General features: G+C 38.9%; 1 protein-coding gene across 1 annotated transcript; it reads right to left on the reverse strand.

The window, feature by feature from the left end:
* Positions 1-1,778: 1,778 nt before the first annotated feature.
* On the reverse strand, positions 1,779-24,069 carry TRAF6 (TNF receptor associated factor 6). Its single transcript, XM_027732646.2, has 7 exons — positions 23,967-24,069; positions 15,974-16,300; positions 10,277-10,427; positions 9,515-9,673; positions 8,530-8,601; positions 7,150-7,227; positions 1,779-6,191 (listed from the first exon to the last, which is right to left on the reverse strand). Exons 2-7 carry the CDS (start codon positions 16,267-16,269, stop codon positions 5,310-5,312), a joined length of 1,638 nt encoding a protein of 545 aa, XP_027588447.1. The 5' UTR covers positions 16,270-16,300; positions 23,967-24,069; the 3' UTR covers positions 1,779-5,309.
* Positions 24,070-25,956: the final 1,887 nt, after the last annotated feature.

Below are 25,956 nucleotides of genomic sequence, written 5' to 3' on the forward strand. Positions count from 1 at the left end.
CTGACAAGCTTTAAGCAACTTAAAATAACTTAAGCATATAGCTGCCTATATGCTCAGAGACATATATACTTATCAAGGAGGTTAGGTTTAATTATAAAAAAAACTTAAAACCAGTAAAGAAAAAAGACCTGAAGGCCACAGATCCCAGCATTTGGTATTTCAGGTCACTAAGACTGTCAGATCCTGTAAGGGTGGTGGCAGCACCAGGGTCCGCTCAGTCCAGCGTGGTCAAGCTGCTCCTTCCAGATGGAACAAAGACCCAGTGGTGGGCAAACGGTGAGGGTGAGACAGTTGTGACACTGAAGTGTTTCCTTTGGTAATTTTTTTTTGCCAGCATAACAATTTCCTATCTGAGTGGCATGAGTGTGGGTTTGGGTTTCTTTGGCTTTTTTTTTTTAATCAAGGATGACTAACAGGCAGAATTCATCAGCCATCTTACTCATTTCATCCAGACAAGCCTAGATTCCCTACTCACCATTTTTTGTCCATTAACCTCCCATTCTATTGCCTCGTAATTACTGTATATGCTAAGAGCACACTCAGGGCTAATTTACTAAGTTTTGTGGACTTCTGTAAATGCTGATTTGGAACAGGCTAAATAGTCACAGCTTCTAAGCGAGAAACACAGCATATAACAGCTGAAGTCTAGCACTGTGTGTACTCACGTACTTACCCAGGATAATATAGGAAGGAATGGCACAGGGAGTTCTCTCTTTCCAGATGGAACAGCCTTTAGTGTTGGGCTAGTGCTTTTTGGGGATGAGCAAGGCAGCAGAGCAACTGGTTTGGCACTAGTAAGGATTTAAGTAAAACAAACACATTCTTCTTGTGAAGTCACTGCAATGAACTGGTATTTGTCCAATAAAATATTCAGTCAAAATATCCTGGTCCACATATAGCTTAGCCTTTTTTTTTTTCAGAAATGTACAGGTACACAGATATTTGTATTTCCACAGGTGTGAACATACTTTCATATTGCTGGCATTTTCTGTTTCTTCATGTGGACTTTCCATTCACTGGTGCATCTGCAAACAGCTAGTTTTCCAGCTTAAAAACACGTCATTATTACTTCATCTCATCAAAAGAAGATTTTAGTGCCCTCAAAATATGAAACAATAAAGATGTATTAACAAAACAAATAACTGGTAGCTGACCATACTTTCCTATCCATTACTCATGGAAGCTATTAGGACCAACCTGGATGAAAGATAAAGTCATAATTAACTTGACATTAACCGCAGTGCATTAGATATTATGTCTATAAATAACATTTCAGAATTTGAAAGTTTGGAATATCCCTTCCTGCAGATGCTGTTAAAAAACAGATCCAGAATGTTTGTGGTTGAGATAAATCGGCAGATTGCAATGAAGCACTTCTCAGAGAGGAACTCCCTTTGGTTTCGGCTCTGAGTATCTTGCAACAAAGCTTCAACCCATAGTTACTTTTGTCACAAATGTAACAAGCAAGCAGATGTGGCCATCGAGGTGACAGTGTGCAATTTTTTTCAGATTTCTTAAATTACAGGATGATCATGAGAACATTTAGTTTATTATCAACTACATGAGCTATATCTTCTAATATTGAATTATCCATGCCCGTTATAAATGCCAGAAGTTTTTATCTTGAAATATTTGTTGGCTTCTTGGTGCTATAAGATACATGGTCTCCTGGATTAAAAAACAGCCAACCTGAAACCCACAAGACAGAGAAACTACCACAGAGGTCCTGTATCAGTGAAACTTTTTGAATAGCCCTCCATACAAATAAAGATGCAACATGCAGTGCACAGTTTACTTAGTTTATTTCTTAAAGTTCTGTCAGAAATATTGCTGTGCACTACTACAAAATATATTAAATTATTGATCAATACATCAAAGGGAATAGAAGTACTTTCCTTTTGTTCAAACACAAACCAATATAAACCTTTCACATTAAACCCAGAATAATCTTTAAAATCCATCATAAATGTATTTATTCTGTCACCGTCTCTGATTTCATCAGCAAATTTAAATCACTGATAGCAAACATGACCAGACATATCATGAGACCACTTAAAAAACAAGTCTATACATCTCACATTATCTGAGTTCCCACATATACATCACACATATTTTTAGTAAAATAATTTTCCCTGCCCTGCAGGTGAAGACATTCAGAGGCAAAAAGATAACATATTTGTAATATATTATCACCGGTAAATTTGTGCCATAGCAGCTTTGCAAATACACATATTAAGTGGGTGACTCAGGACACATTAAAGACAACAGAAATTTGGAAAAGAAGCTAAGCCACTTTTTAAATCACCTTGAGATCCAGTGATGCTGGAGTTACAGAACTAAAGAACTCCATTGCTGAATGAATTACACAGGAAATGGGTTAAATTCCCATTCTTCTTCGGTTTTGTTTTAGAGACAACTCTCAATGCTGCATACCTTTCTGCTTCCATTTAAACAGTTCTAGCAATTATACCTCAATCTACCATGGTAAAACGAGTTCTCAAAAGAAGAGATTTGGAGAAAGGGGAAAGAGGAAAATGGAGCAAGTACATGAATATTATGAATAAATATTTCATTAACATTTACAAGGTGTTTTTATGACAATAAGACCTAACTGATACTTAGCAAATTAGCACTGAAAGTCTCTCATGTAAAACTCTGTCATTACAGTAATTTGACATCACTCAGACTTCTAGTGGGTAATATAAAAATACAAAACCAGTAGAACAGCAGCAGTGAATATAGCATTCATATTACTGTGGCCAATGCAGTACTATACATGCAGTAGCCTTCTATTCCCTATTGGCTTGTGCTATTGTATTAACCTGAATCACTTAAAACTCTGCCACCAAACTGAGTTTCCTCCTCAGAGGCAAAGTACATCCGATCTCACAGATATGGCTCAAAGTAAAAATTCCATTCAGAACGCAAATCTTCAAAAGCAAAGGAAGTGTTAATGCACTTAATGGGTCTTGGGTATAACCAATGTGAACACAGAGTAAGGACATTTTTATTACTACCACTAGGGCTGAAAAAGGACCTGGGGCAGGAAGAAGCTTTCTAATTACAAGTGTTTCTTCTGACTGCCCCCCAGCCTCCGAAAAAAAAGAGAAGAAGGGAAAAAAGGAGAGAATGGCAGTTTTTGAGCATCTTGAAAAAAATAAGTATAACTAACATAGCCTGAAAATGGAGAACTAGTGTACAGCACCTTCTGTATACAGTGGGTCTGTGCACTGCTATGTACATTAACAGCTCTTGGTTAAGAATGGTTTAACTGGACATTCTCTAACTGAAGACACTGAAACAATAAAGCTAATAGAATGAGGCTATTCATCATCAAGATTACTTAAGAAGCTTAAGCCCACAGTTTTAAAGCAAGGATCTTCTCTTATTTTGAGTAATATATGCTCACCCCTCCCCTAATCACAGAGAATACACTGAAGTTGTCAATGACCAACTGCATTTACCATCAGCCAGGAAGTTCATGTTTCAGCAGTGACAACATCCATTGAACACAATCCCTCATCTAATAGGCTCTATCTCCAGAAGAAGTTTTACTCATCTGGATATGATGAATGTGGTAGCTTGGGTCCAGGAACTTTTACATCTCATGCAGTCAGGCAGAGTACCCTCCCAAATCAATATGCTACAGTAGTCTTTTTTTACTCTTGTATGTATGTGTATGTATTAAGCATATGCCCTCTCCCCACTGATGATACTCACGGTATTGCTTTGATGAGGCCAAATAGCTGGAATACTCTTTACTATTTTTTAAGTGGCAGTCTTTCGGTTGCTTCACTAGCATGGATAAATAATACACATATGCTTATGTATCATTTAGTTCTTTCTTCTGTATCAGAATATCTGTTTAGGTTATGGGGTGAACAAAACTTTTTTCTTCCCTCCTTTAAAGACAAGATTCAGAACTTTATCAGCACCATGATAAGTTAAAATTTTTAGCACCAGTGAAATTGAACTACTCAGCTTTGACTGGTCAAAACTAACATTTATGTGGCATACAGTCAGTACAGAAAATAATAATACACTCAACATTAGTAAGCTCATGAATCCCTGACATAGTGAATCTAGTGTTTGATAAATGAGTAACTATGGAAGCCAGATTTTCTTCCTAAGAGCAAACAGGACTGCAATTTTTCCTCACACTGTTGAACTAGCAGGCTTTCCTTCCTCTCCAAATTGCTGAGAGTGGCCCAGCTTCTATTGTTTAAAGGGACAGGAAATACCCACGACAGTTGGATGTTGATATGGCCAGCTGCCCACTGAGAATTCATAGGAGATGACATAGGTCATATGTCACGCACAACACCAAGAGATCACTCGAATAGAAGCAGGTCACAAGTTCAGCTTTGGTACAAATTCAGGTTTCAACAACAGCAAAACACATCCTGCATCACCCTATATAGTTAGTACATCCCTTTGCTCATGTATCCACTCATAAGCTGAAAAATGTTCAGCACTAGGGGGTACATCAGCACAAAGGTATTTCATTCAAATGCTAAACTTTTATATCTCTTGTCAATTGGGATTGACACTCTGGGCCTAGAGCACACACTTACAGAAAGATTTATCCAAGTAAAGAGAATTAGGGAGGCACTTTCAGACCACATTACAAATATTTCTTCAGTGAACTCAGCTCATAGTCGTTTAGCCTTCTCCACAACACTACCACACGTCTTTTGGAAATACTAACATCAACTGTACATCAACATGCCACTTCCTGAAGCTAACTCCAAAGAAGGGAAGGGCCAAAGCATACCTGAACCCTAGGTGACGTGAGCAAAGTCTTGACTTCAGATTTCAAGAAAAGCATAACCAATGCAAAATTCTAGATAAGTCAATATAGAAACTGTCTCAACTTTCCCAAGCTCTGTAAAAAACAAACAAAAAATTCCTCATCTTTATTAATTTAGCTATTTCCCTGTTACACTATCTATTCTGAGGCACTAGGGTGAAAAGACTTACAGGACTTCTCAACATGACTTACATTTTACCAGAGATGTACAGGTTCTGAAACAGGATTTTCCTTTAGGCAGTTAAGTTTTGGTTAACAACACTTCATTTAGTTAGTTTGCTACAAAAGTAGCTTATTATTTTAATAGAGAACCATACCAAATATTTAAATACATGACCTCATACAGAAAAAAATAAACCAGCAACAAGAAAGTTCCATTCAGGTGAAGATCAACTATGTTCTTTTACAAACGCAGCCTATATGTACAATGAAGCACTCTTATAACCTGTGGTGGAAGAACGTAACTAGTGGCTCCATTCCTCTGGATAAAACTTACAGGCTACATAGGCCCATCCGTACTGCGAGCCTGAAATCCTTCTCTGCGGACACTGTTCAAATCTAGACGTGTTAGAACTTCACAGCGCACCAGAAGTGTATCATCCTTTATGAAGGTTCTTTGTTTCAAATTTTGCAGGTGCATGAAAGTCACATAACCAAAACCTTTCGGATTGCGGTGAACTGTCGGTCTCTGGAAGGCCAGTAACTCTGGCTTGGCTTCCATTACTTCTTCATGATTCTGCCTTTCTGGGCCTTCTGATTGATCCAAAATAGAAAGTCGTATCGTGCCTTGGAAAGGCCATGGCAGATGGCTGTCATATTCTCCTTGCATAGTGTGGACAAACAGAGATATAAAATTAGCACAGCGCTGAGCATTCGGTAATTGGATATGCAGGCGCAAACACAGCTTGTACCCAGGCTTTCCAGTATAGAAGCCAGGACTGTGCATCACAACAGGTCTCTCTTCTTCCTGGGCTTTCTGAAGTCCGCTGAAGTTCTCAATCTTCCAGATATAAATACCATTACATTGCTGGGCCTCCATTTCAGTGATCTTTCCCTCCAAACTTCGGATAGTACGTTTGAGTTCTGCCATGTGAGTGTTCTGAGTCTCCATTTTAGCAATGAGTTCCCTGATCTGGTGATCTTGTCTTACCAGACGACCTTCCAACTGCTGAATAGTTTCTTTGAAGTTTTCAACTTCTGGATTACAATCGTATGTGGCACGTGACACGTGTGAGAAGAGGGCAGGCTCAAAGGGTAGGCCATTGATGAAGGGTACAGGATTTGTAGCAGTGACACTGATATTTTGAAAACTCTGAGCCATCATTCTCATGTGAACCTGAGTGAACTCCTGCATATGTCGTGCCAGTTCATTCCTTTGCATCTAGAATTTAAGAGATGTGGCATTAGAAACATATCAAACGTAACCAGAAATCACATTTTAAACCTGCACTTCAAATGGAGGCAATTTTGAGTAAAAGTCATTAGGTATTTCAGTAGTACATACAATGAGAAATAGAAACAGTTTATTTCAAACTGTGCACCTGAAAGTAAAAACAAGATATGAAGAAATATGGAGTATTTTATACTGAAAACATTCTTGATAAATATTCCAAAGGCAAGCATTATGTGTATATTCAGGGTTACTTTCTTGTTAATGAGCATTCATGATAAAAAGATTCAGGTTTCGTAGAAGTAATTATTTCCCTATTAAAGCATCATTAATTATGGTGTACACTTTCAATAACACTGTTCAACTCAAAACAAAGATGTAGTGAAAGACTGTTAGTGATAAACATACATTTATTATTTTTTTCTGTGCTTTAAATTAGTACTGTATTCCCTTCATTGATTTGCTAAAATGTTCTGTTGTACCAAATGGTGTATGAAAATTGATGTGGAAACAATGAAGGGGAAAGATCCATTTTTACAAAGAGGCAGTAAACAACTAGAAATAAGAGTATCCAGTTTAATAACTTTAGAATTTAATAAAATTGGTTTTCTTCGTGGAACTCTAAGAGCCACAAGTGTATTTGGTCACAACTTTGGAAGAAATGCTGGAAGCTACTTTATTGATGTGAAAGCTGAGAAAACAGTCAGTCATAGATTAATAAAAGCAAGTTCATCAAGCAAATAGTTCACAGTTTTTAAATTTGAAAAGCCAATTTTGAAAGACAATGTATCAACATGTAGTTGTTGATATCAAAACAAAAAAAGACAAACCCACAAATCACTGAGGATTTGGGCTGGTGAATGAGACAAGAATAGGAAAACGCATTACAAAAGCCCCAGAAAAATGCCTGCAGAAGGTCTGCAACTTATGATTCTGATAAAAGGCTTACCTTTTCAGGACATCCAAAGGCACTATAAAAACATGGCACTGGGGCAGTAGGACAATCATTGTTGTAATGGTTAGGCATCTAAAACAAATGAGATTTGCTATTACTTTTTCATCAAGAGTATGCTTTTATAACATCCAAAAAGGATACAGCCAGATGGATTCTGAACTGGTACCTAAAGTCAGATCAGTTTATACCTACATATATTCTCAAAGGAATATGGAAGTTTTGAACAAAAATATTAGCTGATGATAAAAATTCTACATCCTACTACTACGTCCTTTAACAATTCATTTACTTTGTTCTTACATCAGGTATCAGAAAGCATTCGAGTTTCCTTGCTAGACCAAACACCTTTCACTGCTAGCCTATCCTCAGGCTAGATCACAGTCCATTTCTTTCCTTTCTGAAGAACTGCTTGCACATACTCAAGGTATTTCTCTTCATTACCCTCTTCCTCAAAACACGCAAGTTACTTCAATTTTCTTGTAGTTTCCAGATCCAGCCATCTCACTGCTCTGGACCCACCCTATCCACCCCTATCTCAAAAGCATGACGACTTCAGCTGATGCTTTACGAGCCCTAAACAGAGCAAAGGACAATTCTAGGTTTCACAGGCAAAATACCTGTTTATATAACCCCGTATGCTTGCCTTGTTTAAATATCATGATGAAGTAGAACACAAGTTTAATACAGGTCAGCCATTAAATCTAAACCATTAGCAAATTCAGCATTCTCTGTTCCCCATTTCTGCAGTTGATTATCCTACCTAACAACACATTTTTGCCTTTGTCATTACTAAGCTCAATCCTGCTTTTCAGAGTATTTGGGCAATTTGACATGATCATTCAATATAATTTGACATGATATTCAACATAGTTGCCATCCCATTCAAACAAGGATAGGCTGCATATCAAATAACATTTATCATTTTTCTGTCAAAGAAGTTATTATTGAATAGAAGAAATAATAATGGCTATTACAATAGTAATGGACAAGCAGAATTCCGGTCAGCATCTGCAGTTTCATAGTGAACTACTTACAGCTACTTCCCAACAGTGGCTTTCCAATTACAAATACTCTCACTCTCTGCCCATTTTTTAGCCTCCATTCAACATAAAAAACATGCAGCATGTCCCCTGTCAAGAAGCAGTACAGCTAAATAATGTGCTGTGCAGCCAAAAATCCTACAGAGGTCTTACCAGACTGCAACTGCAAGCTGGAACAGCATTTAAAAGAGTATTACACCTGTACTGGACATTTTCACAGAGAGACAGGTAGAGATTTATTAGCTAGTAGGCAAACTGTTTCTCCATATTAAAGAAGCAATGTAAATACAAAACATCTGACCGAGATTAAACACAGAAGGTGGTAGTCTCTTACCTGCTCTCTGATTAGCACTGTGTTGCAATATTCACAAAACACGTTGGCAAGTGGGCAGGTTTGGTCATGAAGCTTAGTGATCAAGTAGAAAAAGAGAGGAAAGAAAGAATCAATAAAGTTACAAAATTTAAGAGAGGCCTAATCACCTCTGATCAAACATCAAATTTTTATTTACATTTCAAATTTTGCATTTACCTGTATGCAACTGTGAAACAAAGTCACTCCCCTTACCCTGAACAGTATGTTTTCTATTACTGTTTTTTCCTGGACTTATACAGGAGCTTCATAAAGTCGAAGATATTTTATTTCCTAAAGTTCTTATGCTCTAAAGAAGTCTGAATTTAACCAGAAGTTTCTAAAATACACGTTCAATTGCAGTGGAACTCTATTAAAGATTTTTTTTTTTATTGTTGAACTATACAAGGTACTTTTGTTTGACAATTCACAATATGAATTTCATAAAATTTAACAGTCCTTGAGATAAAACACATCTATACAGAGATAAAGAAAAGGAAACAGAAAGAGGAAAGTACTATCCTCAGTATTGCACGAGTAAAAAAATGCAGAACCAGGAAAAGAATTCAGAAATTATCGTGGTCTTGTGTGTTAGCAGAGATCCCCAAAAGATTTATCTCCTGCTATATCCTTTCTCCCAGGCATAAAATGTAAAGCAAATGTAAATACTGCCTTTTGTATTCATTTGGCAGTAGATATAGGCCTCTCTGGTGGCCAGAAATCAATGGTTCTTTCACAAGTCTCCTCAGACCACAAGGTTCCCAATAAGTTTGCACTTAAGAACAATCTCTCCCCATCTTTTCCTGTTCTAGGCTAATATTCTGACTTTGTACCTTCTCACCTCTGCAGCAGCAGATAGTGCTCTTCTAGACCAAAAACTTTGTTGCTTTTTTTTTTTTAAAACTGATATTCTATTTACAAGCAAACCCATGTGAATGAAGATCGAAAAACTGAGACTCCTGCTAAGTACCTCTTTATCTTCATAGGCCATAGATGTGGCACAGTTTGGGCAACACACTTGACGCCTCAGACACTCCTGGGTCATGTGCTCTTTCAAGTGGTTCTTCTGGAAGGTTCCTTGGCACTGTGGACATTCCACAGTGGAAAATTCACACTGTAACTGGTGTTCCTGCAAAAGGACAGAAGATGGATGATACTACAAACAGGTACTATCATCTCATCTGTTTTCAAGAGAAAGCACAGTACAAGACAAACAAATCACAATCTTTCTTTCATGCAAAGAAATCCTTATGCTCTTATGCTGACTTAATAGCCCATTACTGTCCCATTACTAAGATCAGGGCTTCACGTATTCAGAGCTTTAAGAAGGCTCTCAGGTAAAAATTTAGTTTTATATTTATCCTTTTAACTGCAAATATTATTTTGCAAAGTAATTATTTCAACTAACATATGTAGCTACTTTGAGGGAATATTAAACTAACTTTAAGAAACTTGTGTGAAGTACAGATAGAACTGATCAAAAGACAAACATGAAAGATACCAAACAGAAAGCTGCATTAATATAATTTTCATGCACTACGATGTTCACTTGAGAATAACCTACCTACAATTAAAGACTCATCAAAACCAAACACGTGCAGCTATAGTCTTGAAAGAACAATGCATTGAATCAGCATAAATGAGTACCAGGTATGACCATCTATTTTAAGTTATTTTGAATTTTTACTTGTTCATGAAAACCAGGTTCCACGTTTTCAAAACTAATTCTCACCTCTAAGTGCCTCAGCTCCATCTTCATACTGCAGCCCTTGTTGGGACACTTCACCATTAACGAAAGGATCTCCCGTTTAGCAAAGTTGTCAGGAAAAAGTTGATTTTCAAGCAGAATTTCGTTGTCTACTGGACATTTGTGACCTGCATCTCTATAATGCAGAAAAGCAAGGAAAAAGATATTCTAATATTTCCAAGAGATTTCCAAGCCTTTATTTTAAAATATTTTTACACTAGTAAGATATTAGTGGCCAAGTTATAACACAGTAAGAAAGTCTTTGAAAACAATGGCATTTATGTGGTAGTGACCAGAAAGTACGCAACGTACACTAGAAAAGTTGACAATACACAGTTTCACTAGAGGTGACATGACTGAGGTTGCAGCCCTTTTCTAACTCAATATGTTTTTTTTGTACAAATGCCATGTTAGGTACTCTGGAAACAAACTTGAGGAGGACATAAAAAAAACTAAGAACTTACAGTCCTGATGGTGTGAATACTTCACATAGCTCAAACATCAAAGTATGTTTCACATGCTATTTCAAAACAATTCTTTAAACATTCTTGGACTTTCTCTAATTTTGTTCACACTTTATAAACATCGAAGGTGACCATAGCTGAGAGAAAAAGTAAAATTTTCTTTTCTTCCAGATTTACTTCATCTATTTGTCATTATTTCTCATATAGCTCATTTTGCTGGTTTTGTTGTACAACCATTTGAACAGTTGGTTATCGTTCAATTTATTTATTTATACAGCAAATAAGAGTGAAAAAATTCCAGACATGAAAATTACTAGTAACTATGAAAATTACACTGGCTTTGGAACTGAGTGTTGCATCTGAAGCCATTTTAACAGCAAACAGACTGGAAGTGCTAACTGGCAAAAGTTTGGAACGTGACGGTGGAACACGGATGCATGCAACTTGCACAAGGTAACTAAAGTTCCAGTTCATCACGTTCTGTCTATCTGCATTTAAACACAAAAATAATTAGAAACAGACTAAAAAAAGGGATCGCCTCCATCAAATTTTTCAGTATCAGCTCATTCTGAAAGCAGAAGGCCAACATATTGATTCACAATTAAGTAAGGCAGTTAAAAAGGCATGAGGGATCAAAGCTCTGAGCTGAAATGCTAATGGAAACAGCAATAAAATGGAAAAATACATGAGGTAGAAAAATGTCAGAGACCACTTGTGGTGCAAGGATCAAAGGCCAGATCGTTGTCACTGCTTGCACGCATGAGGGGAAGGAGAACCTAGAGGGTTGTGGAGACCAGGAGGGAATTTATGTTCTTTGTTGGAAAAGGAAATAATTGCTCAGCAACTCGACTAGCAATGCGCTAGAGGAAGTGGAGGTAAAGCTGAGACCTCAAAGAGAGGCAATGAACTTCCTTTCACAGGTTTTACTTGTAAGAGCTAGCTCACCACATGCCTGGTAGTCATACTCCCAAACAAGTGGAAGAAAATACCCAGCTTGCCATTTTGTTTCGGAGCTCCCTGAGTTATGATCAGTGTGCTGATCTTTGCACAACCCAGAAATGTTCTCTCACTTCGCAACTTACAGGAAATCAGTTTTCACAGGTATAACTTGGTTACAAACACCCTGTTTAGTAGAGTACAAAGATTGCCCAGTAAGCCTGCTGATAAGACAGCAGATTCATTTCTACACAGAAAAGCTAATCATGTATAATAACAGCCAACAACAGAATAATGTGAAATAATAATTGCCAGTTCTCCAGTTTAAATAATAGCAGACAAAGGGTAAAATAAGAATGCGTGGCAATTTTCCAATGTAGGAAAGTATAGTAAACAAAGAGCAATAACTGACTGTAGTATATTAAACAGGCTTCAAATATTATTTATAAGTATGAGGATTGTACTTAAAATGCTGCTTAGATGCACCGGCAGACAAAGACATTGCCATACATTTCCTATCACAAAACTGAGTTTATGCACCTCAGTTCTAAATTACATTACAGTGAAGGATTTCCTGTGCTAGAATTATTTATCACATAGGACTCTGCCACCCACAACAGTACCTGTAAAACAACAACCATCTGCTACAAAGTACAATGACTATTCCTATAATTTTCACTGAAATTAAAATGCAGGTATAAAGAGTAAAGCCAGAATAATTTTGTTTGCAGAAAAAGCCCTCTTCATGATTTTAACAGCTGAGTGGCTTAGCCTAAAAGTTGAAACAGTTGGCATACACTTTAACTGCAGCCATGCCAGCTGTTTGACAGACTGCTAGTACCCAAAGCTTTCCCTGCTGCCCCTTGTCAGTTCACAATTCTGCTTTTCCGATAAACAGAGGTTCTGGTATTGGGCAAGCTCTACTACAAACCCTAAGTCAGCTTTGACAAAAGATACAGGAGAAGAAAGACTAGAGTGAAATTTAATTACCTACTGCACCTGAACTTAGTTCTTCTAAAATTTCTAATTGAGTATTTTGTTTACAGTAACATTTGTAAAACAGTATTGGTAGTTACTTAGATAGATAAGCTTCTCCTCTACCACGACGTAAAGCACTTCAAAGCATTTCAGACAGCTTTATTTAAAAAGATGCCAAGACTTTCTGGGAGGCAAACATTTACTGTGATCAAATCCATCAGGTCTAATCACGTCCCTCACACTGAAAGCTTTAAGAGTCCAGTTTTTAAAAGGTTTTCAATTTTTTTTTCTAGTTGCAGCCACAACTTCAACATGCACAACTATAACTGCTAGTCTAAGTTACAAGCAGTGATTACTCAAGAAGTGCTTGTACATCCTTCATAATTTAAAACTCTTAATCTCTGTGTTCACTTGAGCTAAACAGTGGGGAAGTGAGAAATAAACAGGAGCAATTTTTTCCTGATCAAATAAAGGCTGTGACAATTACTTAACGAAAAAAACAGTACTTAGAGAATGTAAAAATCACTTTCCATTTTCATTTTTGTTCCATAGAAGCTTCTCAATGACATCAATCAATATGGTACTGTGGACAGCACATACTCCAAATCGATATTGTTCTGCAGACACCACATAATCCAAATCAATAGCTTGATCCATGGATACCAATTAAGCGTGCATTCAGCCCTTCAGGGATTCAGGGAGGTCTGGCACTTTACGCTGTCTGCTCTGCTTTCACAAGCATTCACTCAAACTGCACTCCAAAGACAGATTTCATTGGGGAATGAGGGAAAACTTTTACTATCAATGAAACAACTGAAATATTACAGTGATGATCTATAGTCTCCAAGGAAAAAAATGCATTCGACCTGTGTTTAGTATTCACTGAAACAGTCAGCACTATTTAGAGAAATGAAGTAAAATAAGCAAAGGGTGTAAAAGAAGCAAAAGCTTCTGGCCATTGAAACTGTTCGGAGATCTAAAACTTTGAGCGGAGCAAATGCTCTGTTAATTTAAAAAGGAAGAGAAACCACTTCCCATGCCTGGGGTTTAAGGAGGAAATTTATCTTCCTGCTAGGAGATGATGTGTTCTGAGCTTGGGTTCACTGTAGTTTCTCATTCAGTCCTGTAAATTCTAACCAATGACTGTAACTGTGCAGCTCACCAGCAGAAGCATAAGGATTAGAAAACAAGATCACTTTAGCTTGTAAAGATCTGAAAGACTGGAAATGAGACACCCATTTTTGGTAATTTTTAGTCATTTTCCCCTCAGTTTTCAATGTAGGAATTCTGTTGTCTTTGAAATGATTGCTGAGTAGACATTTCTAAAGCTCAATATATTTAAGTACTGATTTACCTTCAGAATCTATAGATATCATAATCTCAAGAGAAGATTCAAAGACTTATTTTCTTTCTTCCAGAAATACCCAAGTTAAAGAATATAAAACTGCTACTGCCAACAAACAGAGCAAGCTCAGAGAGAGCAAGTAAGGAATTTCAAAATTTAATGGCCTTTACCATTACAACTGTCTTGTAATGCCTACAAGCATTTATGAAATTATGTACATTAACCTCTTGAAAGAATTTGGGTTGGAATGTGCAAAGCAAAGGCCAGAAAGTGAAGCCAACTGCTTGTGCCTAAGGAATTGGATTACAGTCAAAGCTAACAAGTTCAGGGGCTTTTTGCCTTCTTCCATGCACGTGGGTAACATGTATACCACCAAGGGATGCAGTTGAGTGCAGTTGTTTCTGCAGAATCCACAGGTGAGTCACTTGTCATGGGTGAACACTGGTGGTGTTCTGCATTTTCTGGATCCTTTTCTGAGAAATATTGATGAAACTGATGTTAACAGGAACTGTGCTGCAAATGCACAGAAATTTCTGTGCTAGCTACAAAGAATCCACTATCATAAGTAGGGAGTGCATATTAAATTTGTCTTCTCATTCTCAGCTCCAACACTTCCCCCTCCTCGATCCAAAAGGTATGCTATGAAAAAATACAGTAGCATTAGATACAACAGCGGCAGAATCCCAGAATTTTTTAGGCTGTAAAAAAGAATCCAAGTCCAATCTCTGACTGATCACCACTTCATCAACTAGACCATGGCACTCAGTGCCACGTCCAGTCATTTCTTGAACACTGCCAGAGATGGTGACTCCACCACCCCTCCAGGCAGTCTGTTCCGACGCTTAACAACCCTTTCCACAAAGAAATTCTTCCTGAGAATTTACGTAGCCGAAGTTACAGAGAAGCCCACAAAACATACAAAACACTGTATTTAGAGAACATCACTGCTGGCATACTATTCATTTAGTGAGCTACAAATAATGGACAATGGAGAAAAAGAAATGGAATAGAACTACGGATAAATGGTATGAAAAATCAATCAAGAAAGCACTGTCCTTTTTTCATGCTAAAAATAAATGCCAAGGAGAAACACGGTAACATTGAAAATAGTTTAATGATCTTTATACAAGTGTGCAAAGTAAGGTTAGAAATGAACCAATTATATATACGGTTCACACAGAATTAAAGGTATAGATTCCTACCAAAGTGACATTTGAGCTAAGTGAGTAATTGATAAGAAAAAAATTTGGCTTATGCTGAGAAGGAAAAATCCTACAGCATAATATCTAGCCTTCTATCAATGCGATCCAGTACTCACTGACACATGTGGGACATGTGCACTCTCTGCCCTCCTTGCTCTTTCATCCATTTTTATAAGCCCAGCCTGGTCTTGCCTTTGTACCTTGTTCCCACTCCTTCATATGCCACTTGGTTTCCTGTCTCAATGATTTTTTCAAGACTATTTCCTCATCACATTCTTTCTTCCAGCTCAACAAGAAAGCAGCTAATTTCAAGTGAAGAACTGAAAGCATGAGTTGCCTTATCTGCACCAAGAAACCATGTTGTCTATAGTTTCCCGTAGTTATTAAAGGAAACAATCATAGGCAAAATACAGATTTCATAATCCTGGATAAAAAGTGGACTTTATTTGGAGGATTTGGCTCCTTTAAATAATAATTAAAAAGAAAAAGTTTAATCAATCAAGTTTTTAGATTCATAACCTGGATAAATTTGTATAAATGGTAAAATCTAAAGCTCATGAAACCTCCAAACTCATGACATTTTGACCATATATAGTGTTTATTAGAAAGCATCTTTAACGAATTATAAATTTCCAGAGTTCTATTAGCACTCATTGGTAATGCACCCTTGGCCAGTTCTATTTAGTTTACATTGACCTTAAACTGCTCTGGTAAGTGACTTTCTTCTTAAAAGCAGCTTCCATAAATGTTTTTTTACCTTATTGATTTGACAATGCAGCCTTTGCAGAAACGGTGTCCGCATGGTGTCTGCACAGCCTCCCGAAGAGCCATCAAACAGATTGGACATTCATATTTACTTTCTAAGGGCGGATCAAACTCCACATCATATCCTTGTGTTTCTTCTGTGAAAGAACTTGGAGGGTTTCCAGTCCCACTGCTGACACTTGTGCTGTCTTCTTTGGCTCCAGCGCTGCAGGCACTGGCCATGGCTGCACAGCAGCCGCTTTCCACGTCTCGGGCTCCACAACTGCTGTCACTGTGTAGCAAGCTCATAGCAGCTAATCAAGTGCTACACAGAAATGCACTGCAAGACGACAAAAAGATGTATTAATTTAAAATATTCAAATACCTTCCTTTCAAGTCAAGAGCAAAATTTATTTCTGACCAGAAACACTGGAACAGTTACAGATTTGGTTCTACTCGAAATCACTGGTTTGGTTTTCTCCCAGTTTCCATTATCTTTCTAACTTATCTTGTGATATATAGGTAAGAACACTGCATCCAGTCAGTACAGTTCGAACAAACACACACCCCTTTCTGTAATCTCTTTCATCTAACTACCTGATTTCTGTAAAAAGCGGAATACTCTTTGTCCTTGCTATGTCTACTGAAAGCATCTCTTTACCCTTTCCACATTATTTACTTTAAAGGCATTCAAATAGACTTTGCATGAAAAAATGCTGTACAGAATCATGTTTTATTGGGCAACAATAGCTCAATTCCATATTTTCCTTGCAGTATATATATGTTATTTAACATTTTCTGTCTACAGCAATTCACAATATAGGTTTCAAATCAATTTAGGTGCAGGTCCACAAATAAAATACAAGTCCAAGTACGCAAACCAAGCAGATCCTCCGCTGCAATGAAATTCAAATATACAGTACTACTGATAACATTTTAGAACTGCCAACAGGACTTTCAATGGGGTAAGAAGCTACACATGAGATAAGGATAAAAATTCCACAGCTCAAAAGCTATCCACAAATTACTAGCACTCAAACAGAGTTCTTGCTCTCCTTTGCCTCTTCTAGTCTAGCTGGCAGGGAGGACAACGGACATGATTGTAAGAACAGAAGATACAAGTCACCTTTCCCTGAAAAGCAGTGAATGGCATACTAAAGCCTGCTTTTAAAACACTGCTCATCAAGCAGGTTGAACTCATAGGTATCCCCAAACAGATGGCCAGTGTTTCTACACTGAAGGAAGGAGCTCTAAAAAAAAGATCTAAACAAATGTAAGTTCTAGATGTCCAAGAAATTTTCCTCTGCCTTGATTTTGTAATGGTCATAATCATTTTCTCAGAATCCTACTGTGGTTAGTTTTCTATAAATGAAATTTCTTTGAAAAACAGAGATTAGTTGCAAGGCAGTATGAGTAATCTGAGGGTTATGGAGCCAGGTATGCAAAACAAGTCCACTAACCTAAGATTTGACTGTCTTTTGCACAGCAGTATATAAGTCTTTTGTAATGTTCACTTACTGAGTTTGCTGTAATACCATTGCATCATTTAAAATATATTAGGGATGCAAATGTAATCAAGAGCTAAAGTATAAGGATTGTTCATCTGCATCACAACTGCAGACGGTGGGCTCAGCAGAATGAACAGGGCTACCTTGAGCACAAGCTCACAAAAGTAAAAATTTTCCTGCCTTTATCAGAATTTGAATATCACAATTCATTTTTACAAAATGTTCATGGATAGGAGGAGGACAGACAGGTAGTTTTACTTGGGTATTTATTATATGACACCTGAAGATTACATCAATAGAAATACTAATCACACAAGGTCTCAACTAGCATTTACTGGGAATGTATTTTGAACACATGCAACATCACAGAAATGCGCTTTAGGCCATCTACATGATAAACAGTTGGCAATACTGTCCATGCTAATACTGCATGAGCTTTTTTCCCCCAGCTATCCAGATCTTAAAAAAAAAAAAAAAAAAAGAAAAAAAAGGCAGATCTACTGAACAAAACCAAACAGGCAAAGTTACCATATTTAGGTCAGCTACAGTCAGAATCAAAACAGAACTTTTATTTTGTTCTGTAAATATGTAACTTTCCATATTGTTGAGATATGTAGAGGTATGAGAAGTATTTGAAGATCAGCGTTCTTGACATTTCCAAAATACCACTAAGGTACAGAGCCTCAAAGCGCAGTTTGACAGCTTTGACTTGTAGTGTACAGGTCAGCAATGCTCACTTTATGCAGAACTAACTCTACAGCAGAGCTGCCTGGAACTGCGCTCAAGGAGAGATGTTCACTTCTACTGTTCTCCACCCCAGTGTATTATCCCTATAGATTATCTACCCACAACAGGCTTTATTAATCAAGGCTCCTAAGCACAACAGCAATACACACTAAACACCAAGTACATTCTCACCAGCAGCTTCAGCCAGGTCATGATCAATTTAATCCCATGAAGGGAGCAACTCTCCCAATGACTTAGAATGGAAGCAGAAGAATCAATGTTTATAAAGATGCCTTGTAACAGAGATTTTTTTTTTAGAGTGCCATCAGTAGATCTTTCTGGAGGAAAAAACCCAACTTGCTTCCATTGTTAAACTAATATAACTTATTTAACAACTGCTGCAGAGGATGTTTAGTCCACATATTATGAAAAATCACAGGAACCAAACTGGGCCAATGGAGTGGGAATGTTGGTATGCAGCATATTAGAATCTACTGGCCAGCCTAGGACTGAAAAATTCACATAAATCTAAGCCACAAGGGTATATTTACTGAGACTAAGAAAGGGAAGAGGAACATATATCCCTTTAATGATGTCACAAAGGAATTCAGGAAGTCACAGGGAGAAAAATATAATAACTTTACCCAAATTCAGTTCTCATATTAATTGAAAAGAAGTGTGTGACTCTTCTCTTGGGCTGTTACTAAGAAAAAACCCATACTATTTCAAATATTGCTCTTATAAGGAAGAAAACAGGATCTGAGTCGGTATAATCTCACTAGCTGAACACTTTTTGAACTTTTTGAACACTAGCTGAACTCTTTACCCCTTTATATTGTTTCTACAGAAACAGCAGTATGTCCATTCACTTTACAGAAAGAAAACTCCTATACCAGAGTCATTTTCATGAATGAGTCACTGCAACCAGTCAACATCCCAGACGCACACAAAAATCCCCTTATTCAGTGATATACTCCACTTCTACATAAAGCTTTTTGTCAGCACATGACCGAGTGGTTCATAAAAAAAGAAGTGCAAATATCATTGGCTCTTTTTAAATTGGGAAATTCAGGCACAAAGAGGCAACTTAAACAAGGTGATTTAAAAGCCAGATTTTAAACTTTGTTCATGTTTTCTCTAAGACAGGATTCCTCCTACTACTCTTACCCATTTCATCTTATCTGTGAAGGAAGTCTTTCTTCCACACATATTTATAGGTGTGGGGCAAGGTACAATTTTTCAAATAAAAATGCATACTGCTGTTACTCTGACCACTAACTGAGGTCTGATTACTCCAGCATAGTTTAAAACAACTCCTCTGTGAGTTCTAACTACTATAGTAGGAATTAGTTCTGTTTCTTGTGGCAGTTACTTTACCCTCCAAGAGCAGGAACACAGATTCAATCTTGAACAGAGCAGTGCTAGTGCAAAACTGACTACAGAAAAGTATACTTTGAATGTTTAATGATAGGTCTTTTCCCCAGTGAAGGTGGAGCAGACAGTTTGTGAGCCTACTGAAGCAGTTTTTCATGTTCTTCCCTTGGGGAATTTAAAAAATGCTTTGGCTGGAAGAGGATGGATTTTAAAATTCAAACTAATATATATCCCAAAACTATACTAACATCTCCTAAAACCCACATCAGTTTTTCTTCCTATTGATAATAGTCGATATTCTTCCTCTGTACCAAACAGAACTGAGTCAAATGCAAGTACAACAATATCCAGGTATTAACTTACACCTTGTGTATACCACAGCTTTTACAACTAATCCTTTGTTTTAATGTTACTAGTTTAATACATTAAACACTTTGCTAGACTGCTCTCTAAACCTTTTTTGTTTGCCCAACAGCCAGCTTTCAGATCCAGGAACAACGGAAATTAAACTAGATCATTATATGGTAATTCTTGTTTTTGCTAGAGTGAAGTTTCTCAGGCAGAGAAAGCCTTAAACTGTGTTTGGTAATGTGCCTGAAGTACCCTCTTCTAAAGCTAGGAAGTCCTATCACACCTGATGGGTAGAGAGATAATGGGATTTAGCTTGCACGGGAGGTACCCAGTCCTTGGGCTAGCAAAGGCTGATTTCGCTCTCCAAGGCAACAGCTGTATTGTTTGACAATAGAAAGGGAGGTGCTTTCCAGGCCAAATGGTAATGGTCAGAACCTGTCTGATCATTACCTCTGCTGCAGAAATGTGGGAATGCCCTAAAGATCAAGCTGTCATGCCCCAGAAAAGACAGTTAAGACTACAGGGAGTCCCCATACTACTCTTCCAACTTCAAACGATAATGAACCCTTTCTTCACTAAATAACCTGTGCTATGTTGCTATTTACACTGCTGCATTACAAAGTGATTAGGCTGATGTGAGCTAGCACACTCAAACCAGAAGAGTAAACTCCTGCAAGAATAATGTACCTTATGATTGACAAAACAATGATTTCACAACAGAATTTAAACTGCCCATATTTTAAATTAACAAACTGTTAATTTAAACACATGCAACAAAACTGTGTACTCTGATTTGTCAAGTCCCATAGTACATGGTGCTTAGGTAGAACTTTTACAGATTTTCATGCTCCAGAGAACCACGGGATTAATTCAGAAATTCCTCTAAATGAAAAAATATTGCTGGTATCAGAAGATATCTTCAGACTGCCTGGAAAATCACATTATCATTAGAGTAATAAGGAGGAAATAAAATTAGGCATTTTATCCTATTTATACTGAAATATGAAACAATACCTTTGAGCATTTGGCAAAGGTGAAGGAATACTGTACAGAGAAAGTATCACTTTCCAGAAGATAAAAAACTTTTAATATTAATCATCAAGTATTGAATACAATTAATTTCCACATGCCCTTTCCTAGAAAATTCACACTGATTAGCCATATAAATAAGGAAATAAATACAGAGGACTACTCCAAATGCTTTTTCTTACTTGAAGTTCACAAACATAATTAATTTGCTTGCAGCCTGGCCAGCAGACATCCAGCAGGGGAAATGCCTTGAGCACCGCATCGACAGAAAAACTGGCCAAACTCCTCTCTTCTTCTCTCTCACTGAGAACAGTTTTTTATGTATAGATTTCTGGGTCAAGAGATTGACAGACCAGTGGAGTGACTTTGGATAATTTTATGGAGCAATACTTGCAACACTTATTCCCAGGCATAATAATTAATGGTCTACTGACAACTGATAAGCACCATGTGTTTCCATTATGAGGTTTGTAACTATCATCACTGTGGCCTCATCCAGGCAGAACATATGAAATTATGCAAATTCCTTTTAATTAATACCATAAAACACTTTCATTTAAAAGCTATCAAATGTCTAGACAAGCCAAAGCAATAAGAGATTTGGGCAGAACTTGTAACTGCAAAAAACAAATTCTGGTTTCTTATAAAAGTCTGCAAGCATGCTGCAAATATTTTGTTGAGGTAGCAATTTTTTTTTTTTCTAATAGCAGTACCCGCTAAGACTTCCAAGTCTTTTGGATAACCACTATACTTACCATTCTAACACGCGAACATGAAGACTTCACAGAAGAATTTTTGTTTGAGGCAAATAGAATTGAACAACATTCAGAGCTCATTAGACACTATCAAGAGCTCCTGATGCTGAAGCACAGCAGCTCTTGGGAGTTTTGAAATTTTCCAGGTGATTTCTTTTTATTTAGAGAGAATGCTGTCAGGCTCTAATCACATATGTATTTTCATGCTTGAATGTTACTTAGAAAACTAGATGGTGGCACACTCACAGTTACACTCATATTTTATCCTACTTAGGTATGTCAAAACAAATTTAATTTTAGTGAGCAGGGGAAGCGTACTATACTGTATTTAACACCAAAATATTCCATGGGTTTTCTCATAACCAAAAAAGAAACCCAAGCCAAAATCCCCCAAACCTTTCTTCAGTTTATTAACTTCTAGATACAATCCACTGAGAATTGTTGAGAATAACAATATAAGGAAAGCATTGTTAGTGAGAAGAACAATACTATTTAATTCTTTACTTTGGCAGTGACTCTGCTCTTTGGCCTCTGTTCTCCCTTTGCTCTCCCTACACCAAGAACACACTGAGATATGCACTGTGCCTTTCTATATCCCTCAAAAGATCTGAAGAGACTTTAATGTGCTGCCTAATGGGGACAAAGTAAATACCAGGGCAGAAGGCACTTCAAGAGGCAGGGAGAAGCATGGCTACGAACAAATGTCATTTATGCTAGGTACAGTCTCAGGGCTAGATTTAATTACCATCTACCTCTACAAGCTTGTATCTGGCATTAGTAAAACAATCCGAGACTGGTAAAACAAACAGTGAATTAAGCAGACATTCTGAAACAATTAAAACATTTCTCCTTTTCAGTCCACCTTATATTTACTTTCATTGTCTTTTTGACATGCTTTATACCCAGAATCTTTTATCACCAGTTTTCACAGACTGGATCTAAAACCTTTTTGTATTTGCTTAGCTAATGTAAAAAAGCTATTTCTGTCTTGACAGGTTGCCATTCAACGGAGTCTGACTGAGCTTCACAAATCTTTACCTGCTGGGAAAAGCTGAAGGTAATGTGGAATATGCAGAAGAATTATACCCAAAGCAATATCTACAAAATAATACAAAAACTAATACAACTTGTTTTATCAGCATGATCTTTTTTTTCTTCTTTTACTATAAGGACTAGTTCTATGGCCTTTTCACACAATGGAAAGGCAAAACAGTTTGCTTACAAGTGTTAACACAGTTGGTGAACACAGTATAAAATGCATGGGAGATGTTCCCCCATTCCTTTTCCTACCTGTCCCTCACCGAAACTTCAAATCAACCCTGTATTTATCACTCAGTCAATGGTATCTAAGACACAAAAACCACACAGCTCATAGTTCTGCAGCATGCAGAACTTGTCAGAGGCAAACACGGAGAAATATTTTCGGCAATCTTTAACTACTAGGTATAAGGGATATAATTAGAACATTTTCCTCCCACCTACACTGAGATTTCCGTTTAAGTACGAAAAGACTCAGCATGACCTATCTAAACCAGACGAAATTGATGGAAAGTACTACTGAAGTCATAATTTATTACTCGTGTTAATTATCGTTAAATATAAAATACTGCCAGCCTCTACTAGAAAACAGAGCTGTCGGTTTTAGAAATAGTAACCTATCTTGATAATTATCCTTTAACGTGTTACCGAAGAATTTACTTTGTATCTTCACTTCACTTGGGAAAAACAGAGCCCGCGTTAAGCTGATGTGCTCGAGACAAGGGGGACCACAACTCGAGAGCCACGGGCTGCTCACGCTCCCACCGCAGTGCGATGGGGAGCTAAGAGGCAACACAAGGTCATTTCAGCCAGGCTCCCAGCCAGGTAAACCAGCGTATCTCGGAGCCCGCGCTGCCTGGCCTCAGATCGCGGCACAGTTTCAGTTCCGGAGCAGCGCAGGCCGGCGCCTCAGCCCCATCACCGCCCTGCCCTAGCGCAGGCCCCCCTTGTGGCACCCCCGGCCCTGCTCCGAGCCCCGAGCCCGCTCTCGGGGAAGGGGCCGCAGAGCTCCGCGGGGCTGGGCAGGCGCGGGCTCCGCTCCCGAGCCGGCAGCCCCGGCCCGGCGAGGGAAACGCTCCGTGTCGGGCGCCGCCACAAGCCCGCGCCGGCCGGACTCCCGCTCCCAGCGACCGGCCGGGCCCTCGCTTCCACGTACAGCCGGCCGGGCCCGCCGCAGCCGCAGCCCCCGCCCTCCCGGCCGCCCTCCGCGGCCGCCCGGACTCACCCCGACCCGCGGCCGATCCCCGCCCGCCGCCGCTTCCGCTTCTCCTCGGGAGGCGTCGGAGCGGCGGCTGGAAGCGAGCGGGGCCGCCCGAGGCGCCACGGCCGCTGCAGCGCCTCCTGCCGCCGCGGAGGGGCAGCGACGCAGGGGCGGGGCCGCCTCGCCAGGGCGGCGGGAGAGCAGTGCCGCCGTCATCCCGCCCCTTAAAAAGAAATAAAACCGTCAGCAGCGGTGTTTGTGTGAGCATCGAATCTTTATGCTCTGCCGGCCTTTACTCCGCTGCTGAGGCTTCTGTGAACAGCCGTCAGGATGCTTTTCTGGGCTCCGTTGTGAACGCTGTTAAAAACGAGGCACTGAAAGCTGGAGAGGGTGGGGGTGGTGTGTGCGTAAAAGGGCTCGGGATACGCAAAAAAGCCGTTTCTCTGTGTTAAACAAATTCTTATCAGAAATAATTTCCTCTCTCAACCTCAGCTGGCCCTTAGGAACCCCTGCAGGCACTGAGGTCGGGTGCGCTCCTCTCTCGGGGCGAGCGCTGGGGGGAACCTCTTCTGGGGCTTTGGACAGCGGCCAGTTGTAAGTAAGTGAAATACCGGCACAGTGCGAACACACAGACATCTTCATTTCCTTAGAAACGAACGAGGGGAATTCGATTGTTTGCATCGGAGAGTTTTCTTGGCAAGAATCTCATATTAACACACATTTAAATCCAAAATAACAACTACTGTTCCCAGCGTTTGGGAGGATATAAGCTGGGGGTGGAGGGATTGTGAAACCACTTTTTCAGTGGTTTTCAGTGTCTCTGTCCACACACCACAGTCCTTGGGAGCTGGAAATCAGTGGCCGGTGCCGTCGCTACAGTGCCTGTAGTGCTGAGCTCTCAGACTGCAGGGTGCTGCGGGAGCCAAGGCGCATCCCAGACGCTAACGCACCCCTCCGAGCACTGTTTGTGTCCAAAACATATTTACGTTTCTTGTTAGGATCTGCCAGGACGTTAAGAGTAAGGGCGGAGAGAGATATCGGGGCCATTACATAGGGCTCCAAAATATCACAATAAAGAAGGAGTGATATTAAGAGTAAATAAACCAATAAATACTTTGTGGACCCTCTCCTGGACAACTAGCTGAATTTCAGAGCTATCCTTTTTCTCCTGCCGAGTGATCAAACTGTATGCTACTTTCATTAGCTGTAAAACGAGGAAATTTACCATTATGGAGCTTTGTAAAACAAATATCCTTAGATGGAGGGTTTTCCATGACTAAAAAAATACTACTAATTGGCAAGGTGCCCAGAGCACTGCTGTCCAGCCTATTTTAATTGAGAATTCAAGGAACTTATCTGGACTTTTTGTTCCAAGTTTAAATGAAATGCTTTTATTGAGAAGTTTCCAAATCTGTATGGCTTAGGCCCCTGGTCATATATTAATGCCCATGCTGTAAGCGAAAGCAATGCAAAAATGCTTTTCTCCACTCGGTGGTGCCAGTGGCACAGGAAAAACATTTTCCAGCACTGAATCTGTGCAGCTGAAATTGTATGAGCAATTGCGCTCATATGGACATAAACCACATCCAAAGCTGTAGCAATTTGAGATAAATTAAAATCTTTAGTTGCCTGCTGTATCCCTACAAGACAATATTTTTTCAAGGTGATTTCCTGGGTACTTGAAAGTAAAGCACTTGGTTAAGCTTATGTATGCTCATGTGGTTCCTTTGATAAGAAGCTGATGCCTGTACAGTGCAGTTTTGCATGCGAACTCGAGCTCCTGGGGGAATGGTACAGGTAGCCAGCTACCTGGGTGAAGTTCTGAATAAGCACCCCAGAGGGCGAGATTTGCTAAACTTCTCAAAGAGCCCTGAAATTCCTTAATGCTAACAATGTGTATTGTCAGGGAGTGGTGCCTGCCATTTCAAGATAAGAGAGGAATTCAGTATGTGACTGCAGAGAGTGATTTTGATTGATATCTGGCATTGCAGTCCGATCTGATATTTTTTTGAAA

This window comes from Pipra filicauda, unplaced genomic scaffold (genome assembly GCF_003945595.2).
Source record: "Pipra filicauda isolate LSUMZ 115617 unplaced genomic scaffold, ASM394559v2 scaffold32_size4067784_pilon, whole genome shotgun sequence".
NCBI lineage: Eukaryota > Metazoa > Chordata > Aves > Passeriformes > Pipridae > Pipra > Pipra filicauda.

Excerpts from the sequence above, each read along its gene's own strand:
- TRAF6 (XM_027732646.2), bottom strand. The coding sequence starts at position 16,269 with ATGAGCTTGCTACACAGTGACAGCAGTTGTGGAGCCCGAGACGTGGAA. Across the intron at positions 10,428-15,973 it reads TGCATTGTCAAATCAATAAG|AGATGCAGGTCACAAATGTC; the intron begins GTAAAAAAACAT and ends TCTGCATTATAG. Across the intron at positions 8,602-9,514 it reads TGGCCTATGAAGATAAAGAG|CTTCATGACCAAACCTGCCC; the intron begins GTACTTAGCAGG and ends TTGATCACTAAG.